At 42.0% G+C, this 26,023-nt stretch overlaps 1 protein-coding gene across 1 annotated transcript in view; it reads left to right on the top strand.

Annotated features, from left to right (window-relative positions):
• MCF2L2 (MCF.2 cell line derived transforming sequence-like 2) overlaps nt 1-26,023 on the top strand; it is a 242,370-nt gene that overhangs the window by 195,106 nt on the left and 21,241 nt on the right. The window contains 7 exon segments of the mRNA XM_060099191.1: nt 1,827-1,919; nt 2,603-2,695; nt 4,972-5,043; nt 7,187-7,312; nt 14,599-14,814; nt 15,675-15,767; nt 15,940-16,018. Coding sequence (XP_059955174.1) covers nt 1,827-1,919; nt 2,603-2,695; nt 4,972-5,043; nt 7,187-7,312; nt 14,599-14,814; nt 15,675-15,767; nt 15,940-16,018 — 772 coding nt within the window.

Raw genomic sequence — 26,023 nt, 5'->3', positions numbered from 1 at the left:
GGGTGAAGGTTTCAGGAACACAAGTATCAGCTCAGCATCCACCAAGAGAACCAGGTCCCTCTCTGTTACTGGGAGGATTTAGGGAAAGGTAGCCAACTGTTGGCGATGTTTTCCTGGGTGGAAGCCTGGATCTCCAGTCTCCTTCAGCTTCTGAGAATCTTCTGGTGTTGAGTGTTGAAAGCAATGAAACCTTGAATACTTTTAGGAGCAAAAGGCCAATGTCTTTGTGCTCTGACAAACCAAATGTGGGTGAAATGCCTTAATCAATTTGTAGTGTTTTATAAGCCTGGCCTTCAGTGTAGCAGGAGTATTCCTCAAGTCTAGGCTACTACACTCTGGGAGCCATTGAGTTTAACAAATGTACTTAGCACAGTGCCTGGCACATCAAAGGCACTCAACACATAGTTCTGGAGTGAATGAATAAGGAAGTTATTATTGTTAAGTTCTGAATTATTATTCTAGTTTCTTTTTTTTTTTTTTTTTTTTTTTTGCGGTACGCGGGCCTCTCACTGTTGTGGCCTCTCCCGTTGCGGAGCACAGGCTCCGGACGTGCAGGCTCAGCGGCCATAGCTCACAGGCCCAGCCGTTCCCGCGGCATGTGAGATCTTCCTGGACCGGGGCACGAACCCGTGTCCCCTGCATCGGCAGGCGGACTCTCAACCACTGCGCCACCAGGGAAGCCCTATTCTAGTTTCTTAACCAGTCTGAACAACATTTCTCAAGGGCTGTCTGCCTTCTTAAACATGTGTGTGTGTGTAGTTTTTCTTGGAGAGAATAGCAAAGGACAGAGTTTCTGTAGTCCTTGCAGTGAAGTGAAATGACCACTTACAATCTATCGGGAGAGAGGAAGAGCTACAGAAATGGAAATCATTCACTACAGCAGGGTGTTTAGAAGTAGAATAGACATAGTGAAAGCTGTAAGGGAAAAAATAACCCATGTCCAGATGAAGGACATCAAGAGTGGCCTCAGCAAGAGGACAGGGACACAGAAATCCACAAGGAAGTGGCCACGTGGTCATCTCTGCCAGAGCAGCCCGGGCTCTGTGGCAAGCACAGCTGAGTGGATGGACCAGGTTCTCCTGATGGAATGGATGAAGCTAGCAAGCTGACTCCACAGGCTGGGGGTATCTTTTCTATCTGGGATATTGGCAGATGTGTTCCCACCTCACACAGTCTTGATGCAATGAGAATATAGGTCACACAGCACTTGGAATCCCTCTTGATCTCTAGCACTGAGATAGTCATGTAGCTTTTCCAGTCTCGGAGTCTTGTGCTGCAGGTTGAAGGTGATGTCTGAGGCAGGGGTTGCCCAGACCACTTAGGTTTGTGTCCAAGCTGCCACATTTTCCTTCTGGGATGTTTCTATCCTTCGGTTGTTTCTTAGGTTTATTTGTAGGGCTGGCATCATGATGACTGTAATAAGGAGTGAGTGGGGAGAGAGGAAGAAGAGGCCATCAGCTATGAGCACTTTTTTGTCCTTTTTATTACTCAGTGCAGAACTATCTGGGGGAGATATTGGTGTCCCAGATAAAGAGCAGAGGAGAAAGGATAAAGTTAAAACTCGACTCCTGTTCATGAATTTACTTATTTATTTACCAGCGTCCTGTAGCTGCTCTCACAGCACTCCATTCACATCTGAGTTGTTTATAACCCTGTGTTTATCTCCCCATCACACACTCACCCCAACAGAAGGTTATTTATTGTGCATCCCCAGTTCCTTACACATTGAAAATACTCAGGCCTGTTGAATGAATGAATAAACTGTATTCTGTCCTCTTACTGAAAAATGCTACCTGGTTAATTTGTTCTAACTTTTTCTCACCCAGAAAGAAGACCTTCAAATATATTTTAAATATCATAAGAATCTGCCCCGAGCCAGGGCAATCTGGCAAGAATGTCAAGACTGCACCTACTTTGGGGTAACATTGCCTTTCTAAGGTCTCCCACAAACTTTTCCCTGGACACTGTTTATGTACATCCAATTTGTAAAGAAATTGAAAGTATGAACTAGGAAGAGGAACTTGGCATTGGGATTTATGTTTATTAATTGGGATTTATGTTTATTAAAAGTCTCTCCTTTTTTGAAATCATACACTGGAAGTTTCAATGCTGCCCTGAGTCTCCATGGGACAGCTCTAATGAGCAGCTGTAGCCTGGTGAGAAAACCAGGGTCCTCTTCTAGGATGGGTTTTAAAAGTGGAATTAAGTCACACTTTGGGGTTCCCTGGAATGATGTCAATAAGCCCATCATGTACCGTTGACTAGAGTCCACCACCCCCAAACACCAATTCTAAGACAGCCTTTTCAGAAGCCTGCCCCATTGTCTCCCTCCTAATGGACTTACTTTCTAAAAGAAATAAATGTTCTGGCATCCCTACTTGCCTATAAAAATACTAGCCAAGCCCATCCCCTTTCCCATTACTCTCATCTTACACACTGTTCCTGAGGGACTGAACAGCCAATAACATTATGAAACTGGTCGACACAGCTGCCCCTTCTCTCCATGAAGAGCTCATTTCACTTCTTATATTTAAATGCTGCTGCTTCTGTTCTGTGTGTGTGTGTTGTTTTGTTTTATGTTGTTTCTCTTTGGCTTTTCAAGGTATGCCAGCGTCAACTGGGTCACAGTCTCCCTCTTTTTAAGTATCTGAGAGGACCAAGCCAGAGACTTATGAAGTACCAGATGTTGTTGAAGGTAAGTCGCTGAGACAGTGCTTCCTGTGCTTGGAGAACAGATGTGGGCGCTATGGTGCTCTTTTCCTTAGACACGTAGAATTGTGACTTCGACTTCCAAAGGTGAAACTATGTCTAGATTTCAGGATTTTTCTGTCCCCAGGTCTAAATCAGCCTCCTCAATGAGGAATAAAACCAAAGAATCATAGGGTCCCGGGAGCCTGGCTAGTCCATCATGCGGCCAGAACATGGATCTCTAAGGAGAGCCCAGCTTAGGGGAGCAGAGGTCCTTGGGAGGAAAGTGGGGAAGAGGGAGGCCACCACACAGCTGGCAGCTGAGAGGGTGGGGAGGCAGCCAGACCTCTATTCTTGGTAACATATCTACAGGTAAGATATCATCTCCATTTTACAGCTGGGGCAAGGAGCTTCAGGAAAGAGGTGCGATTTTCCCTAAAGCTACTATTTTACGTGCATTTAAACAATGGAGGGGAGAAGGCAAAACTGGATTCTTCTCTCCTTTTGCGACATCTATCTCTGCCCTTAGACTGCCTTAGAGCAGCATAACAGAATGAATTTTGTTTTGCTGAATCCCTAGGTGGTTTTTTCTTTGCTCTGATACCAGCACACCTGCAGGAGAGCACTCCCAGACCCCGCCACCACCCGCCCGCTCCCCCCCCGCTCCCCCCCCCCCACAGGACAAGAGCTCTGTCAAAGCTGCTTCCCCAGGTGTGAGCTCAGGGAAAGGTTTGGGTCACTCCTCCAAGGTCTGTTTTGAGTTAACCTTTATAAGCAGCTCTTGCCCAGTGGCTACTCTCACTTAATTTAAAAACAAGCCCCTGCTGTTTACTGGGTATCTTCCCACGTATATTTCTTTTTGTTTGTTTGTTTTTGTTTTTGAAAAGAATTATTTATTTACTGAACCTGGGGCAGATTAGATACACAACCAGCTTTAAATTTACATCTTTTAACTCAATTTTGAAGTGTTTTCACACACACGTACACAAGTTGGCATGCAACAGTCGTCCTAAGGTAAAACACAGTCACCTTAAACCGTTGCAGGTATTTTCGCCCAAGGTTGAAAAATTGTTTATCCTGAACATGAAAACCTGTAACAGGTTTAAATTAAATATATAAAACTCGTTACTTGTAGTTTTCCCCTTGCAAAGATCCAAAAAAAATGTACAAGTAACTAATATACATCAGTCACAACATAATCCTGGATCATCCCCACACCAAAACTAGATGCTCCTTTAATTTTAAACCCATCATCAGAGGCCGAGAGGAAGTCATTTCGTTTTATACAAAACAAAATTCACACCCACCTGTATTTCTTATTTAATCCCCACCATCAGATGTGCCAAAAGGCTCTGAAGTGTGAAGAAACTGAGGCTCAGGGCAGTTAAGCTTACTGCCAACGTTTTGCCCTCAGAACAAGTTACCCTCTCAGCTTTGCATCAGCAGGCCCAGCCTTGGCTGCACCGGCTCTGCCGCTGCCAGTGTGGGATGCCTGGACCTCTCAGGCCTTGGTTTTCTCGCCTGTAAAGTGAGGACACTAGAACCTCCTGCACAGGTTGCTGTGGGGAGCCAGTGAGTGACGCAGTAGAGAGCTCACTCAGGGCTGACCCCCAGGAAGCTTCCACAACATAAAGTGCAGCTGTCGTTTTATACATGGAGCCGTCACACCAGCCTGGGAGTGAGGCTGATGACCCTCTGCTTCCCTCCGAGAGTGGCCTGTGAGCATGTTTTGGTACAGCGTTAAATGGTAATACTCCATGTAGGCTAGGGGCTGGTGAAAAAAGCTTTCATTTATGGCTGGTGGGAACACAGTCCTTCTCTAAAGAACTTGGAAACATGCATCACAACTCTTAACATTAACAATTCTACTTGTAGGAATTTATCCTTAAGAAAAGTGTATAAAGATTATTATTATTTTAGTAAAAAATTATTGAACCTAAATGTTGAACAGTAGGGGGGATTAATCAATTATGATTTAGCTATAGGATGCAATACTCTGGCACAATTAAAAACCATGTTTTAAAAAATATATAATGTCATGGGAAAATGTTCATGATACGTTGTTGAGAAAAAGCAGGCTACAAAATAGTGTGTCCAATGTGATTCTGTGTTTGTGGAAAGAACCCTGCGCTGAATGTACCATTTACTCTTTCCCTCTTACTTGTGACAAACAGACAAATTTATATACATCCTCAGTTTAGCATTGGCTGGAGATTGTTTGCACAACAGATTAAGTTGGCCTTCTACTTTTTGATTTTCAATAAAGCTTTTGGGTTAATGCAGGGTCTGCTGGATTTTGAGTCACCTGAGGATTTGGAGATGGACCCAGGTGATCTAGAAGGAGGTTTGGCTAAGGTACTGGATATTAAATATCGTTCTATGTACTAACTGCTAATGGTGTTTGCCTATACATGGAAGGACTTAAGAGCGATTTTGTTTTGTTTATGATCTTTATTGTGTAAATTTTCTAAAATAATATGCATCCTATAATTCATAGTCAGGAAAAAACAAAAAAATAAAGACAATTTCAAAGTGGGGATTTGTAATAGGATAAGTGGTAATATATCTTCTTCCTTCCACATAAAAATGTTTTACTGGAATACAAAAGTAAGCGAAGGTATAAAATACATACATAAAAGACTGGAAGTAAATATAATAAAATCCCTTCCGTGGTTTTCCTGCATGGTAGGATTATGAATTATTTATATTTACTTCTTTGTACGCCTTAGTAAATCTATATACATTATGCCCTGTTCCCTTCCAAATGTGTGTGTATATGTGTGTGAATTCTAAGACAACCAAGAAGAAACTTGGAAGAAGTGATGGCCACACCAGATTGGGAAGAAATCTGTGGCTTGGAAGTGGGTTTTTTCCATTTTTCTATTATAAAATTCTGATTTTAACAAGAATAACATGAGGCATGTGTCTCAAGGGGTGGTCATTTGCATGTCCTCTCTGTTCAGATGGTGCTGTGGGGATGCCTTAAGATTAAAGGAAGCTCAAGGCACAGGTAGTAATTTTATAGCCTGGAGCAAATGCAGCTAGCCTGGTTTAGAGGAGTTTAATAATGTTTGTAAGAATTTACCCTGAGTTAGAGAGGTTTAATAATGTTTGTAAGAGTCCTATATCACACAGTGTAAAACTAGCCACCTGCCGTGTTTGTGGGAGGAGGGTTAGTGGGAAGGAGAGGAAATAGGTAGCCGTTGAATCTCTAAAAGCACATTGAGTTTCAAGTATTTAGGAAAGAGGAAGATGCCTGGTGTAAGAACTTTTAATCCTTTGTTAATGACGTTACAATCAGCTCGGTGAGAGTGTGTTGTCTTCCACCAGGACCTGGAACACATTTACCATAAGTAAGAAGGTAAGAATCCATGGGAAATTGTTCAGTGGAGGCAGCTTGCTGTGCTCCATTCATCAGCCCTGTCACTCATATCTCTTATCCAAAGATGCTGATCTTCAGAGTTTAAGTAGAGATTAAGAAAATACACAATGCTTTGCTTACATCATGCAGTAGAGGATAAGAGGTGGGGCTATATGCGGAGCAGCAAAGAGCTCTCTGTTCTTTGTTGTAGAAGTTGATGTGTTAAAAAAAAAAAAAAAAGGACAAAGCCAAAATCTTTTTGTTTGTATTTAGCAGATAACAGATAAATGTGCTATGTAGGTAGCAGGGGAATAAAATACGGAAACCCTAAGCAAAAGACTTTCAAGCTGAAACAACCATCCCTATCACGTCCTAAGTGTCACAATAGTAATAATTGGAATGTTGGTCTCTTAAGTCAGCTTTTCCCTTAATTCTGGGTCTTTATGCTGTTTGGGAGGTGCAGATCATGTTGGCTTACCTCTTTGGCATCTTTAATGGTGATAGAATATGGGAAGGTCAGGGGGAGGAGAGGAGAGAGAAAGGGCAGAGCTCGGGGAGATTCAGTGTGACAAATGCCACCGTTATGGTGTTTACACATAAATCATTAGTAAACCTCTGCATAGCAGCCCATTCTTTGCCTCTAAAGTTTACAAATATCCTCCTCTGGGATGGTTTTAAGTATAATTTTACCCATAGGAATAAGACTGTCACATTAAATACAGAAATATGATACTCAGATTGTACTTTTCAATAGGCCCTGGGGGTAGGGGAGTAAAAGGGAGAGCACCCTATTTAAAAGGGCTGGGGTTTTCATGCTTTACAAAAGCTCAGGATGTTTCTTATATAGCCAGAATATAATGTCCATGATTTTATGAACTTCATTCTTCATTAGTACAATGTGCAGAAAGTGTAATGATTTTGCTTGTGTGTGCGTGTGTGTGTATCATATATTGTACTTAAACCAGCAAATATCCTTAGCTACCATTCTTTGGGAGCAGGGAAACAGGTTGATGTATCTACCTTCTCAGTCACTTCATGCTGGCTGGATCCGTGGCTCCTTGTCTCTGTCCTGTTTCCCTTCTTCCCTTGGTAGATGGTTTACCTTTTGATTTCCAACAAGACATTTGGTTTCCACAGAATGGGCCAGAGAGGACCAAGGATTCAGCCTTCTCAGACGACCTACAACAAGCTTTGGCCATGATGGAGGATTTGATCAAGTCCTGTGAGTTGGCTGTGGACTTGGCAGCAGTCACTGGATGTCCGGTATGTTCCATAGCAAGTGCTGGGACATTTCAACAAAAGGCAGGCACAGTATTACAAAGGTAGCAGATACTGTGGCAAAGTTAGAGAACTGATCTGTGGGAAAGGAATTTGACTCTGGAGGAAAGTTACCTAAATCGGTCAGCAAACGTGTGCTACGAGATTCCAAGCAGCGCCTCAGCATTTTTAGGAATCTTGGGTTGTGGCCCTTGGGATCCTGAATGTTGAAACTGACCCATACTCTGGAAAAAGCAAGAACTCAGGGACCAGAACATATTGGTCAGGGGAAAGTGCTGAGGGAGTAATTTATTTTCTCACTCGTGGCACCATTAAAATATTAAAAGATTTTCCCTCTTGAGTTATATTTTCTCTGTGAAAATTACTTTGAAAATGGGTCCTAAGTGAACACCTAACCCCATTTTACATCACAGATCCCAGAAGAGGCCCAATAAGCATATATTGTGTATCCCTTAATCCAAGTGCTTAAAGAAAAATACCCAAAGAGAGAATGCTGGGGGGTTGAGCCATCTCAACTCTGGCGTTAGAGTTAATCCCAAGCAGGCCAGACCCAGGCATTCCAGGCAAACTATCCTCTATAACTTTATGATTGCCCTGCGACTGGTTTTCACTGAGCTACTCTAGATTTTGACTCAGGGGTATTTTCTGTCATTGTCATAACAAATTACCCCAAACTTGGTGCCTTCAAATAGTGCAAATTTATTGTCTTACAGTTCCACGGATCAGGAGTACAACATAGTCTCACTAGGCTAAAATCAAGGTGTCTGCCTTCCTTTCTGGAGGCTTTAGGAGAAAATCTCTTTCACTGCCTTTTCCAGTTTGCAAAGGCCACCCACTCAACTACCTCTGCTCATGGCATCTTCCTCCCTCTTCAATGCCAGCAACGGATGTTGAGTTCTTCTCCCATCACATCACTCAGACCTTCCCTTCTTTCTCTTCCACCTTTAAGAACTCTTGTGATTACACTGGGCCCAACCAGTTAATCAATGATAATCTCCCCATCTCAAAGTCAGCTGGTGAACAACCTTAATTCGTCACATAACCTGACCTAGTCTCAGGCTCCAGGGATTAGGACATGGACATCTTTGGGAGGCCATTCTTCTGCCTCCCACACAGGGATCAAACATTCAGAGAATTGTTGATACATGTCACACAGATACTTTCCTTCTCTTTTTTACCTTTTCATTTTTACCTGGATTTAACATACTGTTTATTGAGGTCTGGGTAGATGAAATGACCTTTCTTTTCTTTCCTTGTCAGAAATCAAACCACGCAAATTAATTAGGGGCAAAAACCCCTGTGATTTTTGATTTCCCTCCCTCCTGGTTTTCCTCTGGCCAGCATCTCAGAAACAGCCCCACTGGGTTTGCTGAGATCTGGGCAGCGATGCTATTACTGTCCCCTGGGACTCCAGAATGCTCTCTGCTTACTACTGATGCAAGATTCAAGAGGGTATTCATGAACCATGGGGTGTGTGGCAGAGGGGATTGTTTTCTTGATGATAACTGTTTCCTTCTTTGGCTAAGAAAAGTCAAGAGAGCAATTTGTTTAATCATTTTGGAATATCTTTCTGTTCTTTTCATCTTTGAACACATGTCAGCTACCCCTATCAGATGTCCCTTTCCCTGAATCAAAAGATTGTCCTGGAACCTGTACTCAGGGCAGGAAACTCCCAGCTATTATTCTGTGTGTAAGTAACATAGGAAGAGGAAGTTATGAGAAAAGAATATTAAAATGTGAGTAAATAGCAATCTACTCTGATTTCATTACAAGCTGGTTTGCATGCAAATAAGATGAATGAGTTTATAGAATTTTAGAGTTGTTTTTTTTTTTTTTTTTTTTTGTGGTATGCGGGCCTCTCACTGTTGTGGCCTCTCCCATTGCGGAGCACAGGCTCCGGATGTGCAGGCTCAGCGGCCATGGCTCACGGGTGCAGCCGCTCCGTGGCATGTGGGATTTTCCCGGACTGGGGCACGAACCCATGTCCCCTGCATCAGCAGGCGGACTCTCAACCACTGCGCCACCAGGGAAGCCTGAATTTTAGAGATTTTTTAACACCAAGGCAAAGAACTTTTCTCCCCCATGTGTCCTCAGAATTGCACCTTTGAAATACACTCTTCTTTTTCACTAAGACTTTAACTTGCTTTACATCTAGTACATTAGATAATGTATCCTGACAGTTTTGTATAATCCTACTGAATTATGGAAGAGCAGGCATTGGACTTTTCAACTTTCTGATTCAGGAACAGGTCCATGGAAAGAAGAGTTGACTCACCCCAATCACGTGGTCATCAGCCAGGACTATTTCTTGGATCTCTTCACTCCCTATCCAGGGTGCCAACCTCTCAACACATTCTTCATCTGATTCTGTTTAGAGTTTACTAACAACTCAACTACTGTTAACTCAGATCTAATGATTCTGAGATTCTTTGCATCAGCTTTGTAGAACTTTATCACAAGGTGTTTACCATCACATGCTGTATGTAGAGATTAATCCAGAACTTAACTTCTTAGTTTCTCTATTGACATCCAATATTAACCTGGTTTTGTGAAGAAAAGAAATTGAACTTGGTGGGATGAATTCATAATTAAAACAACTAGAAAAAAATGCCCTTCTGATATTTACATTTTCTCCCTGTTGTGTATACTCAGTTAGTTCTTGGTTTAGTTTAATCACAGAAGATTTAAGAAAAAATTTTTTAAGAAAATTTGTCTGTGAAACACTGAGATGTAATTTATTTCCCTCTCTTTACAAAAAAAGAAGTTCCCCCCTATTCAATTCAGTGCATAAAATATAGATGCATTTAGAGTTCTTTTAAATCCTCACTTTCCAGGAACATGTTCCAAGGTTGAATAGTAAAGGTTGAATGAAATATTTTATTTTCTGAAACAAATTTATGTTATTTGATAAAGGAATTATTTTTATTGCAAATTTATTGTGGGCTAGGGCCAGGTATTTTATTTTCTATTTTAGTTCCCACTTTCCTTACCATAGTGTTGGCTGCAGAGATAAGGCTGAGTAAATAATCTTGATGACTCAGTGGAATTGCCTTGTACATCATCCCACCTTCACAGCACCCATGTTAAAGGGTGATTGTGAGGCATAAATGAGGATTAAATCACAGGGCACCTAGCACCACGCCTGGCACGTGGTAGATGCTGAATAAAGGGCCCCAGTGCTGACTTATTTGTCAGTTAGGCTGGAAAGGAAGGAACCCCTTTGCTTCTGGCAGTTGTAATCACAGGCCCCTCGGTCCCACAGCTTCTACTTTTCATTTCTGGACCAGGCTTTGTGCTAATTCACTTATCCAGATGTTTCCTGCCTCTTTGTACAAGAAGTATATAGCTCTGTCCCTTTAGCTGTCATGGCCAGGAGTGAAAACCTGGGCACCCAAAAGAAGTCTCCTTCTGGAGGCTAGTTTTCCTACGGTCACTCTCTCAGTCAGATTCTTCATTTGGTCGATGTAGTCACATTTGAAATTCTTACCTCAGAGCTCTTAACTACAAAATGTCCACACATGAAAATGGTAGCATTTACTAGATTATTTTGCCATCATTTGCCGTATCAGGAAGACCATCTGACATTTCATTTGCTGATTTGTTTGGGGCCGCCCCTATGTTGTATCTATGAGCTCACACCCATCAGATTCATCAACACACCAAAGTGATGGCCACACTATTACGTCACTAGTGGAAAAACTGGTTGAGGCTACATTCATTTCCTAGAGCTGCGATAACAAAGCACCACAAATTAGGTGGCTAAAAAACACAAAAATGTATTCTCTCACAGTTCTGGAGGCAAGAAGTCCAAAATCAAGGTTGTTGGCAGGCCCATTCCTCTGAAGGCTCTAGGGAAGAATCCTTCCTTGCTTGTCTCCTGGGTTCCTTGGCTTATAGCTGCATCACTCCAATTTCTGCCTATCGTCCTAACTGTCTTCTCTATGTGTGTGTCTTTGTTTTCTTATAAGGACACCAGTCATTGGATTAGGGCCCACCCTTATCCAGTATGACCTCATTTTAACTAATTACGTCTGCAAAGAGCCTATTTCCAAATAAGGTCACATTCTGAGATCCTGGGTGGACATGAGTTTTTTGGGAAATACTATTCAAGCCAGTTCAAGGTCATCACTGAATTAGCTTCCTCACAGTGCTGAGCATTTAGCTTTGTGTCCCCTCAGGCACTCACTAAATGCCAATAAATGATTCCATACTTTAGGGCACAAGTATCTGCAAGAGATTGTACATGTAGTCTCTGGCCTTGGGGCCAACTCCTGTCTGACTGGAAAGAAAGGATATATATGGTTGAAAAGATGGCCAAGGGTCATCCTTGGTCCTGTTCAGAGCAATCCCCCTACCCTCTTCCCTTTGGAGGCAGAGTAGCCTCCACACAGGCATGTGTCCTGGATGACGGTAACATATGTACACCTGTCCTTCATCACTGCTATACAGGGCATGTGCCCTCGGCCACCACAGGATGGGCCTCAAGCATTGAGATGTCTGATCCCATCACAAGCGTGGTCCTGAGAAAGTTTATGCAAGATGTCCTGGATGATATGTAGCCCATCTCTTCCAACTCATCTCAAAAGACCCAGCGATTCCCTCTAGTGACCTTCAATGATGACAGGCTTACTGGAAAAGGCAACCATATAGCCTCAGGAAGGGTCAGTACAATGACAGGACAGGGCTCATGGATGTGAGAACTAAACAATTCCAGGATCCACAGCAACTCTAGGGCTTTGGCCTGGGAGAGAGCTGGGGTTCTCCCCTGTGTGCTCTGCCTATACGTGCCAGGTATCTCCTCTCCCCTCACCGGCCACTAGCTGGTTCTTTTCCCCCATTGGTGTCTTTTCCTCTTCCTCATAGTTTCTGATGACTTACCTTCTTTATTGCTCTGCTTCCTTATCATTTATTCCACCTCCAGCCCTCTCATAAAGCGTCTCACAGCTACAACTCTTGCTGCTTACTGCTTCCTCCTTAGTTCTCCTCAGTTCAGAGGAGTCAGTCAGAGGGGTCAGATTGGCCATCTGGCACATCATTTTTACACCGGGCCTCTGGTCAGGGGCTGGCCCGTCTCTGGATTCACATCCTTTGGCCAATTGCTTACTAAGGTTCAAACAGCTGTGGCTGTGGGAGGGATGAGAAGTGCAGAGGCTGTAAAGGACAAAAACGTTGCTGCTTAGGGTGGCCTCTTCCATCTCTACAGCCCACGGCCTTGGCAGACACCTTAACTCACATCGCCCAGCCCTCTGCAGGTCATCAGAGTGTACACCTGGGCTTGTTCCCTTGCTCCCCCATCCTTCTGGCCTCTTTCAGAATTGCTTTTAAAAGCTGTACTATGAAATGATGCCTCCACATTCCCCAGGTGTGTCATTAGAAACAGCTTTACCTAAAGTCCATTCATCTGTCTATTCTGGGATGCGGTTGAAGGTGGGCTCAGTATTTGACGCAGTGACCCTTTTTGCAGACCCATGGGAGAAATTTCTCTCACGTCTTATTAACAAATTGCCATGCTTTCCCTTAACAACTGGTTTGGGTATGTCTTCGGACATAATGAATCATATAACTCACCAGATTTCCCTCTGTACTAAGGTCAAAGTCTAGTCTGCAGCAAGTTTACATGCTTTATAGTGTATGGATTTTATGTACATCCTCTTCATCTTACTGTTTTAATCTCTATTTTTTTTTCTTCAGCCTAATTTCCTTGGTTATCTTCTATCTGCCTATAATGTATATATTTTTATAAGATGTATCTAATTTTTGAAATGGGGTGAAATATAAATACATTTTTAAATAGAAACTACTGATTACAATCGTTCCTGTGGCAAATGTTAAACATCTACTTTTGCCAGCTGCCTTGACTAAACATATTTCCTGTACTCTATAGGTCTGAATTGTACAAATTGAATGGGTGTAAAGGAGAAGGCAATCACTGAGGGCTGGGGTGTTTCCATTTGAGTGGGTGCAGGAAGGATGTGGATAGTGAAAAACTCCTCACTGGTCCTCATGGACCCATCGCCCATCTGTCTTGGGGTGCACTCAAGCTAAGCCTGTGCAACCTGCAGCAGAAGCATCGTGCTTTTAGGAGAGAAGGCCTTGTGACTGGGGCTTTTATTCCTCAATGAGGATTTTATTCACTACATTTAACACATGTAAATTTTACAAAGCAAAAAGAGAAAAATAGCTCTGAAAATATGACACAAGCACCATAGAAATGACTAGAGTTTATTGCCCTTGAAGTTTTTGTTTTTAGACTTTCAGATATAAAGTCATTCATTTTTTAAAAGGTATTCACAGTTTGTTCAATATAAATAAGTTATAAAATACACATATGTCTAGTAATAATTATCAGAAATTGTAGGTCTTTATCTCAGCTAGATGTAACTCAGGGAAATGTCTCTGTCCTGGTCCTGTTCAAATAATTTTTCCTTTTGGTGTTTTGATTCAGGGAAATAAAGTCTTGATTATCTACTTTAAGTGATGTAATTTTTGAAAAATACCAGACAAAATACCACATTTCTAGTTCATCACACTCCACTACCTTTAGAGAAAGCTCAGAGAAGGCCAGGTCACTTCATTTGGACTTTCAACCAGACATATGATGGTGGAAGGAGATATAGTGTGTGCCTTAGAGCCAAAAAGATGAAATAAAAGATTTGTCATTTGGAATTACCTTTGCACTGTTCACTCACTCTGAAAAATGCAGAGTTGAATGTCATTACCATTTCCATTACAGTGTTATGAAGATTAGGTCATACTAAGCTTTCTCCTTTCAGAACAAATCTCATCTTCTCAGGTTCTCATATACCTGAAGGAGAGGTTAGGATACAGATGGAATACATGGATTACCAAAGATCCATAATGCAGCAAAGATTCTGGCTCTCCCGAACATAATTAAAATATTAATTTCTTGGACTTTTTAAGTAGTGTCTCGTATCAAAAACAAAGAAGAAGAAATGGAATTCTGCTAGCTAAAATTAATTGTGAGACAAAAATATTGGAGTACCAATATCTTCAGTTCAAAGTATTGCTAACATGCTTTGTGTTTACTACCTTATACAGCTGCACTATTTCCTTATATAACTGAATGATGCCATGCTCAGTGAAGCTCACAAAATTGTAGTTTTGATTAGTGACAGAGTAGCCTGACTGGCACTTATAAGATTGTAAACTTCGAATAAGCATGGTTTGTAATTTGAAAACAGACCCCTAAGAGTTCTTTCCCGTCAAATAATTTAACAGCTTCGTTTTGTGTGTGTCTGTGCTTCCCAAAGGACGATATCAGAAAACTGGGCAAGTTGTTGATGCATGGCTCTTTCAACGTCTGGACAGTTCACAAGGATCGTTATAAGATGAAGGATTTAATTCGATTTAAGCCCAGCCAGAGGCAAATCTATCTATTTGAACAGGGAATAGTGTTCTGTAAGATACGAACGGAGCCCAGTGACCAGGGCCTGTCTCCTCACTACAGCTTTAAGAAGTCTATGAAGGTAAAGGGGTCCTATTGCACTTGGGAGTCAGCACAACCCTATGGAGAGAAATGCTGTTATCCGTATTTTACAGATAAGGAAACTGAGGTGAGGTTAACTTGCCAAATGCCACACAACAGAGCGAGAGTCCACACACAGGCCTGATTCCAGAGCCAGAGCTTGTAATCAGCCACTAGATAGGGCCAGCACTGGCACAGAGGTGCCTTTGTGCTGGGTGGAGAAAAAGGACCCAATGGCAGCCTGTCTGGACAAACTAATTGAAAAGTACCCTCTTTCCTCCAGGCAGAGGATTGAACGCCTTGGAGATTAGAGCATGGGCTGGATTTCATCTTCTCAACCATGCATCTTTGCATGCAAGTGTAGGCAACATCCTGACCCTGGGGGTGTAGGAACCCATGTCCACACCAAACATTGCCTCTCACCATATAAGAAATATTTCATAGCTAGCGATCACACGCACATAAACACACGTGCTCTTGTGATTAAAATTGGTAGTTTATTCATAGTAGTTTTTGTTATTTTTATTTCTTAATGGATACTAATTCAGTTACTACTATGTAGAGATTTGTGAAATACTCAGGTATTAAAGGAGAGATAATCTTTTTGCTTAAAGTTGAAGGTTACAGCTCTGCATATGGAAACATATAGTCTGTCTTGTCCTCTGAAACAGACAAGGCAAATGACACTGTACCAGATTATGTTTTATGCTCCTTGGGGCTGTTAACAGAGGACAGCAAAACACTTGGAAGGAAGATGGAAGAAGAGAGCAATCAAGGGTAGCAAAGATTAGAGTGGCTGACGGGGATCATTTTTTAATCAGAAAAGATGGTATAGAAAATTTTCTTCTTTCTTTACAATAGTTAATGACACTTTCAATTCGCCAACTTGGAAGGGGGAGCAACAGAAAGTTTGAAATTGCCAACCAAAATGGACTTGAGAAATACATCCTACAGGTAAAATTCATGCCTTCCCCATAGGTGTCCTTTCCCCTTTCCCTATTGTGTTCCCATGACTCAACCAGTGTTTTCGATCACATTCTAAAGGTCACCAAGAGAATAAAAGTCCTGTCCAATTAATGCACCAGGTGATCTGATACTCATGGTATTTTCTTATTTGTAATTGCAGGCAGCTTCAAAAGAAATCAGAGATTGTTGGTTTTCAGAAATAAGTAAATTATTGCTGGAACAACAAAACAATATTAAAGGTAAGGTTACCCTTGCTGACTTTAGTCTGGAGAGTTATACTGATTCCAACTCTGTAGTGGGTATGGAGATTGGAGATACTGTTAAAGAAAATGCTTTGCCTAGAAAATAACTGTGGGCACAATTTCATAGTACCTGGAAGCACCTGTGGATGCTTTAGATTGTGTGTGGGTTTTTGTGGTTGTGTGCATGTCCCTTTTACACATACTCCCACATACCCAATTGCCAAGATCCAATTTTCTCAATCAGAAGTCAACAATCTGCAGCCCAGAGGAGGGTCCTCGCCAGAACTTAACCATGCTGGCACCCTCATCTCAGACTTCCAACCTCCAGAACTGTGAGAAATAAACTTCAGTCATTTATAAGCCACCCAGTCTATGGTATTTTGTTATAGCAGCCCAAGCCAAGACAGCACACTTGATAAAAATCAGTTAGCCATAGATATAGAATTCTCTGCTGACAGTCTTTTCCTTTAAGCACTTTTGTCATCCCACTGTTTTGTGGCCTCCATAGTTTATGATAAGAATTAAGCTATTTATCTTATTAAAGATTCTTTGCATGTGACAAATTTCTTTTCTCTTGCTGCTTTCCAGATTCTGTCTTTTTTTTTTTAATTAAAGGGTAATTGACCTACAAAATTGTTTGTTCCAGGTGCACAACACAGTGGTTCAGTATTTCTATACACAAAGTATTGCTATAATTTATGTCAAAAAGTATACTGCCTGGGACTTCCGTGGTGGTCCAGTCCACTCTGCACTTCCACTGCAGTGGGCACGGGTTCAATCCCTGGTCGGGAAACTGAGATCCCACATGCCACACGGCACAGGGAAAAAAAAAGTATACTGCCTATGTTTTCTTTCAGGAGTTTTATGGCTTCGGGTCTTACATTCAAATCTTTAATTCATTTTGAGTTTATTTTTGTATATGGTATGAGAAAGTAGTCCACTTTGATTCCTTCACATGTAGCTGTCCAGTTTTCCCAACACCATTTATTGGAGACGCTGTTTTTTCCACATTGTATATTCTTTCTCGCCTCCTTTGTCATAGATTAATTGCCCACATAAGTGTGGGTTTATTTCTGGGCTCTCTATTCTATTCCATTGATCTATGTGTCTGTTTTTGTGCCACTACCATATTGTTTTGATTACCATATCTTTGTAGTATAGTTTGAAATCATGGCTCATGATACTGCCAGCTTTGTTCTTTCTCAAGATTGTTTTGGCTTTTCAGGATCTTTTGTTTCCATACAAATTTGGAATTATTTCTTCTACTTCTGTGAAAAATGCCATTGGTATTTTGATAGGAATTGCATTGAATCTGTAGATTGTCTTGGGGAGCATGGTCATTTTAACAATATTGATTCTTCCAATCCATGAGCATGGTATAACTTTCCATTTGTTTGTGTTGTCCTCAATTTCTTTCATCAATGTCTTATAGCCTTCTCTCCTTGGTTAGATTTATTCCTAGGTATTTTATACTTTTTGATGCAATTATATATTAGATTTTTTTCTTGATTTCTCTTTCTGATAGGTCATTGTTAGTGTATAGAAATGCAACAGATTTGTGTATATTACTTTCATACCCTGCAACTTTATGTAACTAGTTGCTTTTCCCTTGCTGCTTTTAAGATTCTCTCTTTATTGTTATTTTTTACCAATTTAATTACAATGTGTCTTAGTGTGGATCTGTTTGGGTTTATCTTATTTGGGACTCTCTGTGCTTCCTGGACCTGATGTCTGTTTCCTTCCCCAGGCTAGGGAAGTTTTCAGCTATTATATCTTCAAATAAGTTATCTGCCTCTTTCTCTCTCTCTTCTCTTTCTGGAACCCCTATAGTGCAAATGTTAACATGCTTGATGTTGTCCCAGAGGTCTCTTAAAGTATCCTCATTTTTTACAATTCCTTTTCTTTTTTCTGGTCAGCTTGGGTGATTTCCAGTATTCTGTCTTCCAGTTTGCTGGTCCACTCCTCTGTATCATCTAATCTACTGTTGATTCCTTCTAGTGTATATTTTGTTCTAATTATTGTATTCTTCAGCTCTGCTTGGTTCTTTATATTTTCTAACTCTATAAAAATTTCTCTCTGTGTTCATCTATTTTTCTTTTGGGCACATTGAGTATTTTATGATCATTACCTTGAGCTTTATTGGGTAGATAAGTAATAAGTATTCCTTAATATTTCTTCTGGGGTTTTATCTTGTTCCTTCATTTTGCACATATTCCTCTGTCACCTCATTTTGCCTAATTCTCTGTTTTTATTTTTATATATTCTAGGTAAGTCAGTTACGTTTCCCAATGTCAGAGAAGTGGCCTTATGTAGGAGATGTTCTTTGGGGCCCAACAGCCCGCTTCTCTTTGGTCACCAAAGTGATGTGCTCTAGGGCTGCCTCTTATGTGGGCTGTGTGGACCCTTCTGTTGTGATGAGGCTGACTACTGTAAGCACACTTGTAAGCAGGGCTGGCCCCCAACCCAGTTGGCTGCCAGGCTCTGCCTCTTGGAGGAGGCTGCCTACCTGCTGGTAAGCAATGCTAGGTCCTGGCACAACTGGCTACGCAGCTCAGGGGTTCCCAGAACTAGTGCTGGCCCACTGGTGAGTGGGTCTGGGTCCTGGGCCTTCTGGTGGGTGGGGCTAGATCTCTGAATGGCTGGAGGCTCATGGGGTCCTAGGGCATCAGGCCTGCTGCTGGGTGCGGCTGTGTCCCAGAACTAATCATCTAGAAGGAGGATTCCAAAGTGGCATTTGCCAGCACCAGTGTCATCATGGTAGAATGAGCTCCTAAAGATGGCTGCTGCCAGCATCTATATTCCCAGGGGGAGTCCCAGTTGCCTCCTACCTCTCTGGGAAGCTCTCCAAGATTATCAAGTGGGTCTGACCCAGGCTCCTTTCAAACTATTTCTTCTGCCCTGGATCTTGGAGCATGTGAGATTTTGTGCATGCTCTTTTAAAGTAGAGCCTCTATTTCCTAGAGCCCTCTAATTCTCCCAAAAGTAATCCCCACTGGCCTTCAAAGCCAGACACTCTGGGGGCTCATCTTCCCGGTGCAGGATCACTGAGCTGGGGTGCTGAACGTGGGACTTGTACCTCTTGCTCCTTAGGGAAAACTTATGCAATTGTGATTATACTCCCATTTGTGGGTTGCCTATACTGCTTTTGACTATACTGCTTCTCTGCCCCTCCTACCCACCTCATTGTGTTTCCTTCTTTATATCTTTAGTTGTGGAAACTCTTTTCTGCTAATCTTCAGGTGGTTCTCATCAATAGTTGCTCTGTAAATAGTTTTAATTTTGGTGTGGCCATGAAAGGAGGTGAGCTCACAGTCTTCCTACTCTGCCATCTGGGCTGTCTCTCCTTTCTTTGTCTTTTGACAGTTTGATTATGTTATGTATAGGTGTGGGTCTCTGAGTTTTTATTTCTTGGAGTTTGTAGATCATCTTGGATATATAGATTAGCATTTTTCATCAAAATTTGGAAGTCTTTGCCCATTATTTCTTTGAGTATTCTTTCAGTCCCTTATTTCTCTCCTCTGGCATCTCCATTATGCTTGATATACTTGGTATGTTGATATGCTTGTTGGTGTCCTATAGGTCTTTAAGTCTCTGTTCATTTTTTTTTCTTTATTTTTCTTTCTCTTCCTCAAATTGGATAGTTTCAATTGACCCATATCTGAGTTCTCTGATTCTTTCTTCTGCCTGCTCAAATCTGCTATTGAGCCACTCTAGTGAATTTTTCATTTCAGTTATTATACTTTTCAACCCCAAACATCTATTTGGCCCTTTTTAAATATAATTTCTCTCTATTTATATTCTCTATTTGATGAGATTTTGTTTTCATACTTTTCTTTAGTTCTTTATGTATGGTTTGCTTTCATTCTAAACATTTTTTTAAAGCTGGTTTAAAGCCTTGGTCTAAGAAGTGCAATACCTTGGCTTCCTCAGGGACAGTTTCTATTGACTGCTTTTTTTTCTGTGTATGGGCTATACTTTCTTGTTTCTCTGCACATGTCATAATTTTTCTTTGAAAACTGGACATTTAAAATAACATAATGTGGCAACTCTGGAAATCAGATTCTCCTCCATCTCCAGTGTTTGCTATTGTTGCTATTTGTTGTTGTTGTTTTTGTTTGTTTACTTACTGACTTTTCTGAAACAATTCTATAAAATCTGTATTCATGGTCATGTGTAGCCATTGAAGTCTCTGCTTGGTTCATGACTGGGCAGAGGTTTCCTTAAACACCTGAAACCAACAAGCATTCCAGTCTTTGCCAAGGGGCTCTGTGGATTTTTTTTAAAATAAATTTATTTATTTATTTATATTTTACTTTTTGGCTGCATTGGGTCTCCATTGTTGCACATGGGCTTTCTCTAGTTGTGGTGAGCAGGGGCTACTCTTCGTTGCGGTGTGCAGGCTTCTCATTGTGGTGGCTTCTCTTGTTGCGGAGCACGGGCTCTCAGCGTGTGGGCTTCAGTAGCTGTGGCTCGTGGGCTCTAGAGCTCAGGTTCAGTAGTTGTGGCACACGGGCTTAGTTGCTCTGCAGCATGTGGGATCTTCCCGGACCAGGGCTTGAACCCATGTCCCCTGCATTGGCAGACAGATCCTTAACCACTGCGCCACCAGGGAAGTCCCTCTACATGGATTTTGAAGCACACCTTCAATATTCAGCCAGACAGGTGACAATTCCACGTTAGCCTTCACTTCCTATTTGTGCAGAGCCTCAAGATCAGCCAAGGTGAGAGCATAAGCCCTGCTTATATTTTTCCTGAGCATGCACACAACCCTGGGCATGTGCACAATGGACTTCTAGATTCTCAGGACTATTTGGAGTTTTTCAAAACCACTATGGATATCTTATTCTTAAGTTTTTCCTTTTAAACTTTTTGATTAGCCTATTTTTGCCCCAGCTGATATCCAGTGCCTCAAGCAGCCAAGAAGTTAAACAATCACCCTGGACATTTTCTACAAATGCCCCTGAGGAAAAGGCTTTTCACACTGAGCAAGCTCTTAGTTGGGTTAATAAAGACAGTCTTGCAAGTAGAATATTCCAAGGAATCCCCAGACAACTCAAATAATGACAGTCTACTGAGAATGAGACTTTGAAGGAGCTCCAACCCTGTTCTGTCCCTTCCTACAGGTGCCAGCTTGCTAATTTTCACCATGATTGTAGGCTGTTGGCTTCCAAGGCCACCACCAAGAAGAAGGGGTGAGATGGGACTAGGGCAACTAAGACACCACAGAGCTCACTGGTCATACTGAGATTCATCCATTCTTCTTGAATTAATGCTCTCCTGATTGCCTTTGTTTAATTTCCAGCATTCTGAAAATATTGTGTCTATTTTTATCAGTTTTTTTCCATGCTTTCATTGAGGAGAGAATTTTTGGAGGGTTTTTTTTTCCCTGCACCATTTTCACAGATGTCACTCACTGTATTCCCTTTAATCATTAAAAATCATCTTTGAGTAGGCTTTACCCTTTCACATTTGTCTTCTCAAGTGATATTAAATAGGAAAATCCACAACAAGCTTCATCAATTGAGTTCTGATATTTCCTTCGGGTAATGTTGCTAGGGTTAAGAGATGCTAGTCTCATGTGGAAAACCTATCTCCTATCATTTATACTGGCAACGATTTTTGTTGTTTACAAAGAAAAATTATGTAAATGTGAAAAGATAACTTTGTCTTCAGAGACTTAGCAGGAATGAAACCATTTCACGCTCTTTCTGTGTCTTCCCTGATCATGAACTAGTCAGGAGGATGTGAGGGTGGGTGTGCGTCTTAAGATGAAGAAAAAGATCAGAAATGTGATTGGAAAAACCACCACATTGGTTTTCAGTTACAATCAAGTGGCCTAATTTCTCGATTTACACTGTAGGCCTCTGCCAGGAAATGGTAACAAGATCATGTAGTTAATTTTAATTTATATAAAGGTAAGATTGGAAAAAAACTATGATTTAATTTTGCTTTTGAACTGTTAATAGTATGCTAAATATTTGTTACGGTAATGGAATATGCATGCTCTGTGGGCATAATACAGAAACGTATAACAACCCTAGTAGAAAAAGTTTTCCCCAGAAACAAACATTCTAATAACAATATTGTTCTAGAAAGCCTTACTCCCTAGACCAGTGTTTCACAATGGGTGGTTTAGGGACAGCCTGCACTGGAATTACTTGAAGAGCTTGGGTCAAATGCAGATTTCTGGGTCCTAGCCTGGAACTGTAGAATTAGGATAGCTAGGGCTTATGCCTGGGAATATGCATTGTAGCTTATTAAAGTTTCTAGGCAGAGGCCTTAAACTACAATTTTTAAAACAGTTTTATTGAAAAAAAATACAGCTTTATTGAGGTATAATTGACATAATAAATTGCACATATTTAGAGTATACAATTTGATAAATTTTGACATATGTACATACCTGTGAAAGCATCACACAATCAACATAATGAACACTTCTTTCACCCCCAAAATTTTCCTCGTGTCATGTCATGTTTATATACCTTTCTCTTGCCCCTCTCTTACCCCGCTACAGCTCTCCACATGATCACTGATCTCATTTCTATCACTATAGATTACTATGATTTTTCTAAAATTCCATAAAGAAAATATATAGCATGTACTTTTTTGGCCTAGCTAGCTTCTCTCACCTAGCTTTTTTTTTTTTTTTAATTTATTTTTGGCTGCATTGGGTCTTTGTTGCTGCATGCGGGCTTTCTCTAGTTGCGGTGAACACCCTTTGTTGTGGTGCGCGGGCTTCTCATTGCGGTAGCTTCTCTTGTTGCGGAGCATGGGCTCTAGGTGCGCGGGCTTCAGTAGCTGTGGCACGTGGGCTCTAGAGCACAGGCTCAGTAGTTGTGGCACACGGGCTTAGTTGCTCCGCGGCATGTGGAATATTCCCAGACCAGGGCTCGAACCCATGTCCCCTCTGCATCGGCAGGCAGATTCTTAACCACTGTGCCACCAGGGAAGTCCCAGCATAATTATTTTGAGATGCATTTATGTTGCTTTGTGTAGCAGTAGTACATTCCTTTTAATTGCTGTGTAGCATTCCATTGTTTGGATATACCCCAGTTTACGTATCCATTTACCTGTTAATGAACATTTGGTTTCTTTCCACTTCTGAGGGGCTGTTCTGGATAATGCTGCTATGAACATTTGAGTACAAATCTTCTCATGGACTTAGGTTTTCATTTCTCTTGGGTAAATACCCAAGAGTGTAATGGTTAGGCCAGATGGCAGGTGCATGTTTAATTTTTTAAGAAATGGCTAAGCTATTTTCCAGAGTGGTTATACCATCTTATACTCCCACAGCAGTGTATGAAAGTTCCACTTGCTCCACACCCTCACCAACACTTGGTATTGTCAGTCTTTTTTAATTTTAAGCCTTCTAATAAGTATGTAGTGGCATGGTACTGAGGTTTTAATTTGTTTTGATTAATGGTTGAGCTTCTTTTTGTGTGCTTCCATACCATACATGTATCTTCTTGTTTTCTTATTATTTAGTTTTGAGAGTTTTTTAAATATATTCTAAGTACAAGTCCTTTATTGGATATATTCTTTGCAAATATTGTCTTTCAGTATGTAGCTTAGCTTTTCATTCTCTTAAGAGTAACTTTTTAAGGGCAGAAGATTTTAAGTTTTATGAAATACAATTTTTTAAAAATTGTGGATCATACTGTTAGTGTTGTGCCTGAGAAATATTTGTCTAAAGGTCACAAAGATTTTCTCCTATGTTTTCTCCTAGATGGTTTATAGTTTAAGTTTTACATTTAGGTCTCTGATCTATTCTGAGGGGTTTTTATGGTATATGGTATAAAGTGTCAATCACAGTTCAATTTTGTGCACATTAATTGTTGTTCTACTACCATTGTTGAAAAGACTCTTCTTCCACCAATTGACTCTTTATATAAGTGCATCTATTGCTGGATGCTATATTCTGTTTAATTGATCTATTTGTCTGTCTTGACATCAATACCTTACTATCTTGATTACTGTAGCTTTATAATGTCTTAAAATCAGATCATTTGCATCCTTTGACATTGTTTTTCCTTTTTAAAGTTGTTTTGGCTATTCTATATCCTTTACATTTCTGTATATAGTTTATTATCAGCTTATCGATTTCTATAAGAAAGCTCGCTGGGATCTTGATTGGGATTGTGTAAAATCTTTAGATCAGTTTGGTGAGGTGACATCTTAACAACATTGAGCTTAATCTACAATCTAGATTTTTAACTAGATCACCCTGCCCTTCCCTGCCCCACAGAAAAACACGTTTGTTGTGAGGTCATGGCATTTATTCAGTTAATAATTCAAAAACACATTTCTTAAGTCTTCCTCAAGTCCTAGCACTGTGTGCTCTAGGTTGTGATAGGAATATAAAATATAGATAAGAAGCAGAACCAAAACACTAGCAAGTAGTTTAGATTTAAAAAAAAAAAAAAAAAACTGAATTGAAAGATCGGCCCAGAGGTGTGGTCCCAGCCCCTTCCTTTCACAGGCAGGCCAACTGAGGGTCAATTTCACACAGCTTTCCTGCAGCAGGACCAGGTATCCTGAGCCTGGCTCACCAAGCAGGGTCTGATGAAATGTCACTGCGAGTGATGCCCACAGTAAGGGCTCTAGGAATTCAGAGGGGCCTTCGTGCCCTGTGGGTGAGTGAGCAGGAGTGGGGCCTTGCGCTGGTCCCCGAGAGATGAGACTCCAGGGCAGAACACAGACTCAGGGGCATCAGGCAACAGGGGAGGGAGGTTTCAGAGGTTGCCAGATCAGGAACATCAGGACCTCACCCCTGCCCAGCACTCACACAGCTCTGACACCTACGCATTATCACCCCAGTTCATTCCTACACCGCCTGACCCCACCTTCAACCACTGGGACTGCTGGGCACAATAACTCCGTGCCCTCTGGGCAAGGCCTCCAGGCCCCCAGCGACGAGGGCCTCTAAGGCGACAGGATGGGCCCTGGGAGCCGCTGAGGGTGTGGAGACAGGGCCTCTGGAGACAGCCAGGCAGAAGGGGCCTGTGCCCAGAGGGAGTTACAGAGTCAGAGAGGCTCTGGGCTGGGAAGAGAAGAGCGTAACCTGACGCGTGGGACGTGGTGGCACAAGTCAAGGAGGACGGCAGGCCCTGTGGTTTGGGACAACCTCCCCCCATGTGGCCTGACCCCGTGTGACAGGGAGGCCTAGGGACACTGGGAGATCAGGCTCACCGGGCAGGGGCTCTGGTGGCAGGCGGCTTCGCAGGGGCAGCACGGTGCGTGGTACAAGGCAAAGCCCCTTTGTGGTACAAGGCATCGTGCTCCAGGCCGCAGGCCCATCCTAGCGACTGGGCAACTCGTGCCATCACATGGGTGATAAAGGTGGACCCATGGGTCTTCCCTGGTGGCGCAGTGATTGAGAGTCTGCCTGCCGATGCAGGGGACACGGGTTCGTGCCCTGGTCCTGGAAGATCCCACATGCCGCGGAGCGGCTAGGCCCGTGAGCCATGGCCGCTGAGCCTGCGCGTCCGGAGCCTGTGCTCTGCAACGGGAGAGGCCACAACAGTGAGAGGCCCACGTACTGCAAACAAAAAAACAAAAAACGGTGGACCCACGAACCTTTGAAATCACAGAGCTGTCGCCAAGGGAGCATGTTCAGTGATGACTTGGAGCCTGGCTTGAGAGGTTCATGGGTAGAGTGGAAGGAAATGAGGTTGAGAGAGAAGGAGGTAAGCCTCGAGTATCAGTTTTGGTTTAATGCAGGTGCAGGCAGTGAGGGACACTGGAGGTTGAGACCTGGTGCTGTTCCTACAGCTGGGACAACACCCGAACAAAGAATGTGATTCTCATCCTGTCCCAGAAACGCATGATGTTTCCTTTACCAAGCCATGTAACTTGGGCTTGGGTGGAAAAAGTGAGCATTTAATGGGCCCATTGTTTATTTCTTAATTCAGTGCTAATGGAGCTAACTGTGGAAACATGGATGGACTGAGAATCAAGGCACACGGGACGCAGCAGGATGGGCAGAGAAGTGGGAGGGGT

This window comes from Mesoplodon densirostris, chromosome 5 (assembly GCF_025265405.1).
Source record: "Mesoplodon densirostris isolate mMesDen1 chromosome 5, mMesDen1 primary haplotype, whole genome shotgun sequence".
NCBI lineage: Eukaryota > Metazoa > Chordata > Mammalia > Artiodactyla > Ziphiidae > Mesoplodon > Mesoplodon densirostris.
This window is presented reverse-complemented; position numbering and strand designations above follow the sequence as displayed.